At 45.1% G+C, this 9,014-nt stretch overlaps 1 protein-coding gene across 1 annotated transcript; it reads left to right on the top strand.

Moving 5' to 3' along the window:
- The first annotated feature begins 258 nt into the window (after positions 1–258).
- On the top strand, positions 259–7,598 carry LOC129848988 (uncharacterized). Its single transcript, XM_055916070.1, has 3 exons — positions 259–6,637; positions 6,782–6,857; positions 6,978–7,598. Exons 1-3 carry the CDS (start codon positions 1,925–1,927, stop codon positions 7,082–7,084), a joined length of 4,896 nt encoding a protein of 1,631 aa, XP_055772045.1. The 5' UTR covers positions 259–1,924; the 3' UTR covers positions 7,085–7,598.
- The last annotated feature ends 1,416 nt before the right edge of the window (positions 7,599–9,014 follow it).

Raw genomic sequence — 9,014 nt, 5'->3', positions numbered from 1 at the left:
TGATTTCTGTTTTACTCACAGATATAATTCAAACAGTTTTAGAAACTTCAGAGTGTTTTCTATCCAATAGTAATAATAATATGTATATTGTAGGATCTAGAACAGAGTACGAAGCCGTTTAATTTGGGCACGATTTTTCCCCAAAGTGAAAACAGCGCCCCCCCTATTAAGAAGAAGTTAAGTTTGCTGAAAATAAATATAGTTGACAGTGAGAGGACGTTTCTTTTTTTGCTGAGTTTATGTGAACCCTTGGTTTTAAAAAATGGTTGACCCTACTTTGGCAGCAATAACCTCAACGTTTTCTGTAGTTGCAGATCAGACCTGCGCAACGGTCAGGAGGAATTTTATACCATTCCTCTTTACAAAACTGTTTCAGTTTAGCAATATTCTTGGGATGTCTGGTGTGAAGCTCTCTCTTGAGGCCCTGCCACGGCATCTCAATCGGGTTGAGGTCAGTACTCTGACTGGGCCACTACAGAAGGCATATTTTCTTCTGTTGTAGCCATTCTGTTGTTTATTTACTTCGGTGTTTTGGGTCGTTGTCCTGTTGCATCACCCAACTTCTGTTGAGCTTCAATTGGCGAACAACCTTAAATTCTCCAACAAAATGTCTTGATTAACTTGGCAATACATTTTTCCATTGATGATAGCTAGCTGTCCAGACCCCGAGGCAGCAAAGCAGCTCCAAACCATGATATGATGCTCCCTTCACCATACTTTACAGTTGGGATGAGGTTTTGATATTGGTGTGCTGTGCTTTTGTTTTCTCCACACAGTGTTGTGTGTTCCTTTCAAACAACAAAATTTTAGTTTCATCTCTCCACAGAATATTTTGCCAGTAGCGCTGTGGAACATCCAGATGCTCTTTTGCAAACTTCAAACGTGCAGCAATGTTTTTATTTGGACAGTCGGTGGCTTCTTCCATGGTGTCCTCCCATGAACACCATTCTTGTTTAGTGTTTTACGTATCGTAGACTCGTCAACAGAGATGTTAGGATGTTCCAGAGATTTCTTTAAGTCTTCAGCTAACACTCTAAGATTCTGCTTAACCTCATTGAGCATTCTGCGCTGTGCTCTTGCAGTCATCTTTGCAGGACGGCCACTCCTAGGGAGAGTAGGAACAGCGCTGAACTTTCTACATTTATCTACAGTTTGTGTAACCGTGGAGTGATGAACATCAAGGCTTTTAGAGATACTTTTGTAACCCTTTCCAGCTTTATGCAAGTCAACAATTCTTAATCTTGGGTCTTCTGAGATCTCTTTTGTTTGAGGCATGGTTCACATCAGACAATGCTTCTTGTGAATAGCAAACTCAAATTTTGTGAGTTTTTTTAGGGCAGGCAGCTCTAACCAACATCTCCAATCTCGTCTCAATGATTGTACTCCAGGTTAGCTGACTCCAATTAGCTTTTGGAGAAGTCATTAGCCTCGGGGTTCACATACTTTTTTCAACTTACACTGAATGTTTAAATGATGTATTCAGTAGAGACAAGAGAAATACAATAATTTGTGTGTTATTAGTTTAAGCAGAATGTGTTAATCTGTTGTTGTGACTTAGATGAAGATTAAATCTAATTTTATGACCAATTCATGCAGAAATTCAGATAATTCCAATAGGGTTCATATACTTTGTCTTGCCACTGTATTTGGATGATATGATGTAATATGCGTTTGCCACTTTGGTAAATGTAAAAAGTCTAGATGAGGAAGATGATTAAGTTGCAACAATGGAGACCACACATTTAATATAGAATAATTGCAACAACAAAAAATGAAAGGTATACTTGTTATATTTACTTTAAAAATATTTTGGATATGGATTAACATGTGTTTTGATTTCCAACATACTGTAAATCTTAATCAATTCCGTTGATGTACCTTTCTGTTTTCATTAATACAGATTACTGTTAGGGACTTGCTGCTCATGATTGGGCACATAACTAGCTCAGTATTGGAGGAGGTAAATAGCATCCTGATCCCTGCCTTGGTTGACCTTAAAAGGCTGAGAGCTTCAGAAAGTGATGCAGAGAGTATGCTCTCCATCAGCAAAGACACCAACGAAGATTCAACCCAGGGCTCTGTCAGCTGTACCTCCCTACTCTCCAAAGTCAATGTGATCTGTCTCACTCAGAGTCCTGACAGTAAGTCCTCCCCAATCTCCATTGAAGAACCAGTCAAAACTTGTTGTAGCAGCAGTTCTCTGTCCAGTGAGGAACGAGCACACTCTTCCTCCAGTCAGATCTCTACTAAGAACCTCCTGGCTACTTGGCCACGTTCTACCAGGCCCCAATCTGCCAAACCGCCACCTGCTAAACCATCACCTGCTAAACCACCATCTGATAAACCGTCACCTGCTAAACCGTCACCTGCTAAACCGTCACCTGCTAAACCACCATCTGCTAAACCACCATCTGCTAAACCACCACCTACTAAACCACCACCTGCTAAACTACGATCTGCTAAACCACAATCTGGCAAACCACCACCTGCTAAACTACGATCTGCTAAACCACCACCTGCTAAACCACAATCTGCTAAACCACCACCTGCTAAACTACAATCTGCTAAACCACTACTTGCTAAATTACAATCTGCTAAACCACCTACTGCCACTGACTACTCTGGAACCTTATCTGCTGTGGTAGGTCGTGGGCATGTCATCCCTGTCAAACTGACCTTGGCCCCTTTCTCCTCCTTACTCTCCAGCGAAGAGACCAACACCAACCTCCCCTCCAGCAGCCGCCCCTCCTCATGCTCTATCAAGCTTTTAGGCAGAAGGAGTGACATTCCTTGCTCCCTGGCTGTGAGCTCTATTTCAACTGTTCCTGGACCTGACTCTAGCAGGAGCCCTAAGCGGGAGAATCAATATGCTACTGAGGTCTCGTCGATCTGCCTCAGCCAAGATAGAAATGGCCAAGGAGGGAGTGTGACACCTCCAGCCCCTTTGGATGTTTCCCTCCCCTCCATTATTGAGCGGGCTGGCGGACTTGTATGTTCCGTCATCTCCCAGTCTTTAGCAATTGTGGAGCCGCGGTCAAGTGTGATTGGTGAGAAGGGCTCTCCATCTCCCACCACAGTCTCCCATTCTCCTACAAGGGTGTTTGTCAGCCACTTAAGGAGTAGCCCATTAGGTGAGGACCTTGTAGATTCAACACTTGCGGATGTTATCTCTGTCCTGAAAATGGAGGGAATTTTTTCCTCCTCTCCGACTTTGGACGAGGAGCTGCTTGATCTCTCCTCCAGTTGTTCCTCATCATCCAGCGAAACACTGCAATGTGTGTCTGTTGGCCCTCTTGGCAGTGGGTCGGAGACGTCCTTCAAACTTCTTGGGGGTCGTACTCTGAGTATTGCCACCCCAACGGCCCATGTTATCACAGAGGACTTAGAAGTCTACAGTGATGAGATCATTGACGAAATCCTTATTATAATGAGGACCAAAAAAGATGATGACAGTGGAAGTGACGTCTCTGGTGCATCAACACCATGCAGCACACCAGCACCACAGAGCCGGTCCTCTTCTGCACTGAGGGGAGTGCTTCCCCATGACAGGAGGATACTCAGCACAACACTGCTTGGAATCCAGAACACACTAGACAGTGAGAACCTCTCAGGAGAGTGCTCCATCTCACCACAGGACAATGCCAGAGTCCTGGAGATGATAAAGTTGCTGCAGAGGCGCCTTGATGGGACACCCTCAGAGTCCTCCATCCATATCACAGATGTGGCTTCACCCTTGGGCTTTCCTCTCCCTGTATCTCTCCATGCTGTTCAGTCGTGTGTATTTGCCACTGACAAAGACCTGAAGGCAGAAAGAGTGAAGGGAGTCTTTGAAAGCCTGAGATCCCAGTTTATGAGCTACTCCATCAAGCCTGTGAGTAACATCATTACCAGGGCAACAACAAAGATGGCTGCCTCCAAGCAGGTTAGTTTAGAGACACTCCAGGCAGCATCAGCAAAATCATCTGCTGTGGCTCAGAACCTTATTAGTTCGGTTTTATTTCAAGTTGCCAAGGTGTCCTGCTCTGATGACTTAGAGGGTCTGGGTGATCATCTCAGATGCCCCTCAACTTTGACCAGAGTTCTGACACCTTTGACCTCAGAGAAAGCTACACTGACACCTGCTGTTCTGAAGATCAGAAGGGAGATGTGTAAGGAAGTGGCCACTGAACTCCAGAGTTTCTTGATCAAGGAATCCCTTACTGGCACCCAGACACCATCCAATGGACATGCTTGCACTTCTGGTTCTGCCCCAAGGGAAGCTGTGCGGGACATCCTGAGGAAAACCAAAGAGGAGGCTTCCAACAAAAGCCTGAACAATATTTTCTCTGTTAATTTGGATGAGCGGCTCACAGACTCCATTGCAGATGCCTTATATCCAAAGCTGCATGACACATTGGAGTCCAAGAGAGAGCTGCAGGCTTCTTATTACAGCTCCCAGATCAGCTGCAGCCTCAGCCCCTTCGAAGTTGAGAGCAGCCTAGAGCTCCAGGAGTTCACTGACCCACTATCTGAGTCAGTATTGTGTCTCCTGGATAGGACATTTGGAGATAAAGCTCAGAACTTAAAGACAGGCGGGAGTGTTTTACAATATGTCACAGACCCAGCCTATAAAAAGCTTTTGATTGGACCCCACACCAACAATGTCAATGTGGTTGTGCACACGATTGCAGTAGAGGAGTTGCCTGTTGAGGGTTGTATTGCGCAAAGTGAGGCCATTCATGGCCTTCACAAGAAGCAAGATTTACCTTCCAGTGACAGAGGGAATGAGACCCCGAGCCCTACTAATTGCCTGCTGGAGGGTGTAGTGGGCAAACTGATACGGAAGATGCTATTTCAGGGCCTTGACATCCCTGAGTTACCCATGAACGACAGCCGCTCTGAGAGCTTTAAGCCACAGTATGAACTGATTGCGAAGCTTTGTCCTCTGATGGTAAGGACAATCATGGCTACAACCATAGCCAATCAACAACCTACTATTCAAGAAGCAGTGATGTCTTCCGAGAACATTCATGTGAAAGAGCTGTGTGAGGCAGGTATCAAACCTCTCAAAGAGAACCATGTACCCGATGACTCTGAGACAAACATCATGGTCAGAAGGGCTTTGAGTGAAATTGAATCCTGTATGATTGAGACCTCCGCCAACAACTCTCCCAGTCTACATTCCACACCAGAGGTGGTTGTAGACCTGATCACCAAGCTGCTTCATGGGTATGAACTTCACTCAGAGGACTTTGCATCACATGTGCCATCCCCAACCACCACTCTCTCTGATGTGGCAATGGACATGGTGGTTTCTGTCCTTCGGGACCTGTCCGATTCCCCAGACGTTACCTCCGCATTGGAATTGACCAAGGATCTCAAGACGCCGTACTCCCGCCCCTCAAGTGCAAGGATTGTAAGTGCCCTCTGCAGAGAGCTGGAGGAGCACATGGGCTCTCCTGATGCTCTGAGGCGAGCTTTGAGGCGCGGCAGCGGGGAGATGACAACAGCCATTGCGAGTGCAGTCACCAGGGAAGTCAACCGTCTGGGTTCAATCGTACCTAAAGTCTCTGTCCGGCCGCTCTCCTCAGACATCTGCCTAAGGACAGACCAGGACAAGGTCACGGTTAAGAGCCGATGTGGCTCGGCTGAGGTGAAGGCATCCCAACCGGTGTATATTATTGTTCACGTAGAGGCGGTGATGGATATCATTGTCCGGCTGCGCGCTCTGATTGTTCCTCGGACCCAGGATAAACTGGCCAGCTGGACCCTAGTTGAGGATGTGACCAACAAGCTGTCCAGTGCTCTGTGGGTGAGGGTGACTAACAGGTGGAGGGAAGCAAATGTCTGCCTGAAGGCAACAGACATCTTTCAGTTGGTGCTGTCTGTGCATAGAAAGTTGATGCAACGCTATGGCACAGAGGAAGCCCTACAGAAGATACTGTGCCACAAGGCACCCAAGCTGCACAAGGACATTGTCTGTCTTGTCACAAACGGAATTATGGATGCACCATCCAAACTTCAAGGCACCAAAAATCTGGAATCTACACTCAACTTGAAAGAATTGACAGCCTTGTTTAATGAAATGACAACCCGTCAATCTTTGAATAAGAAAGCTGAGCAGAGCAGCATCAAGACTGAGATTGAACAGCCGGAGTGGTCCACTGTGGATCAAGTGACATCCGGTTCCAGCAGCTTCATTAGGGAGGTTATTTTAGAAGAAGTCCTGATGAAGCTTGTCAAGAAGATATGCCGTATGCCAAAAATGACCAACAAACATCAGCGCATCCAGATCAGTGATCTGGTGACTGAGCTGATCCGATTGTTCGATGATGAGGTGGCCAAATATCTGATTGAGGAAATGGGAAGCCAGCAAAAAAGTTTCAATTCTAAGATGACATCGAAGCTGGCAGATGCCATCTACACTGACCTTGGGAAGGTCAAGCGTTTGAAACGCTCCTTGAAAATTGACGATTTATTTGAGGACCAGGAGATGCTTTCCTTTGTCTCTGACATTGTTTCCCACAAGCTACTGGCCATCTTGAAACCCTCAGTGCCCAACCCATATGACCACAAGACCTCAGACCTTGAAGACTCATGCAGGGATGATGTGGAGGATGCGGAATCTGAGGGTGTGCATTATGCCACCGGCAGAAAGGTAAGACAAGCTCAGATTACTCTTGAATGGTCATTGGTTGTGCTTTTTGATATCGGCACCAGTAAATATAGTTGTATAATTATAGGAATATGTAAAGGAAGTGAAATTGATGTTTAATTGTGCATCTTTGAATTCTGATCACAGTCCAAGATGAGCATTGTCCTTAAAGACACTACAGACCAGCCAGAGATGTACATTGCTGTGGATTCTCCACCTATGAGTGAGTGTTCCTGGGAGGAAATGTTCTTATGGGACAATTATATATAAAGAAGTAATAAATTATTGTTTTATCAGACAATTGTCCATCTGAAATTCTTACATATTTTCATCTTCTTGCCAGTTAAATTATCCAAGATGAGGAAAGGCATCCGGGGCTTCTTCTGGGGAGTCCAGAAGGCCTGGAAACGCTTGGTCACCTGCAAGTCCTCTGGGTCCTCTGATGGATAGCCTGGATGACGTGCAGCCCATGTCAGTTGCTTTTGCCAGGCTACATCTGAGGAGAACACCACAACTGGCCTCAATACAACATTTTTATTTTTGTTGTTAATTTCTGTTTTCATTTTGAGTCCCCTAATGCTGCTCTATTTGAACCAGGCTGTCAGTGGACTAGCTTACCATTAGTTTATACTCCTTAAGGAAGATCCACTATAGGCTACTCAACACCAAAATTCCATCTGGGTCTTTTGATCCTTTATTAGCTCCCACTCCTGTAACTAGGAATGTGAGCTTCTAAATGTCATTCAGACATCTACAGCTTCTCCTGTGATTAGGAAGATAAGCTAAGAAGCCCAACCAATTTAGATGTGCTGTACATCTGATGCCATCTCCCTATTGTAATCATTGATCCACGTCCATTGCAGCCTCTGAATTTGATGTAGATATTTAGCCTAAATTAAAGAATTACAAGGAGGGTAGGCCGACAGCAGCTTCTACTCTTCCGATTAGAAAAGTGGTGCTGAACTTTTTGGAATTTGAGGAACTATATATTTTATTTTTCAATCACTTACATACTTTTTAATGGACGTTTTAATAAACCATTTGTATTGCAGATTTTGTTTAATATTGTATCTTTCATAATTTTTCATTTTAATTTAGGTATTCATTTCATGACATGGGACTAAAGCGTAGTTTATACCCTACATACGTACACAAGAAATAACTACAAGCAGCTACACAAAAAACACTCTACACAAGAACGCAGGATCAGCATTTTGTGAAGCGTTCTTGTGTTGCACACGAAGGGTATGAACTAGGCTTAGTCATTTTATGACTTCTATAAGGGTATATAATGGTATCCATAGTGCAGTATTAAGATATTCATTATGGAGCTTTATATTATAGTAGAAATAATGTAAATGAGTAAAAGTGAATTGATGTATGTCAACTTGATGGCGATATTTGCTTGCTCAACAAAAGCTATATTGGTGTTAGAAGGTCTGAAGTTGCATGACATTCACATATTTATTTAATTGGCACGGCCCTGAAAGAGGTAGAAAAGGCCTCAAGATGGCAACAAATATATTCTATCAGAAAATCGAATCAATGTATTTATCCCATGCGCTGAGTAGAACAGGTGAAATGCGTACTTACATCTTCCTCAAACTCTGCCTTGGCAGAGAAGGGCTTGATGAATCATATACAGTATATTGAATTCAGAGTTTCTAGTGTGAAATACAACATTGCTGCCTGCCAAATTAATTAGCAGTGTAATATACACTGAGTGTACAAAACATGAGTGCTCTTCCCATGACATAGATGGACCAGGTGAATCCAGGTGAAAGCTATGATCCCTTATTGATTTCACAGTGTAGATCAGGGGTCAGGAACCTATGGCTCCCGAGCCAGGTGTGGCTCTTTTGATGATTGCATCTGGCTCGCAGATAAAACAAAATATTCTCACATTTTTTAACCCCTTTTCTCTCCAATTTTCGTGGTATCCAATCGCTAGTAATTACTATCTTGTCTCATCGCTACAACTCCCATACGGGCTCGGGAGAGACAAAGGTCGAAAGCCATGCGTCCTCCGAAGCACAACCCTACCAAGCCGCACTGCTTCTTAACACTGCGCGCCTCCAACCCGGAAGCCAGCCTCACCAATGTGTCAGAGGAAACACCGTGCACCCGCCCCCCTCAGTTAACGCGCACTGCACCCGGCCCTCCACAGGAGTCGCTGGAGCACGATGAGACAAGGATATCCCTACCGGCCAAACCCTCCCTAACCCGGACGACGCTAAGCCAATTGTGCGTCGCCCCACGGACCTCCCGGTCGCGGCCGGCTGCGACAGAGCCTGGGCGCGAACCCAGAGACTCTGGTGGCGCAGGTAGCACTGCGATGCAGTGCTCTAGACCACTGCGCCACCCGGGAGGCCTATTCTCA

The sequence above is a fragment of the Salvelinus fontinalis genome, unplaced genomic scaffold (assembly GCF_029448725.1).
Source record: "Salvelinus fontinalis isolate EN_2023a unplaced genomic scaffold, ASM2944872v1 scaffold_1319, whole genome shotgun sequence".
In the NCBI taxonomy this organism is placed as follows: domain Eukaryota; kingdom Metazoa; phylum Chordata; class Actinopteri; order Salmoniformes; family Salmonidae; genus Salvelinus; species Salvelinus fontinalis.
Note: the sequence above shows the minus strand (reverse complement) of the source record. Positions and strands in the feature narration are given on the sequence as shown.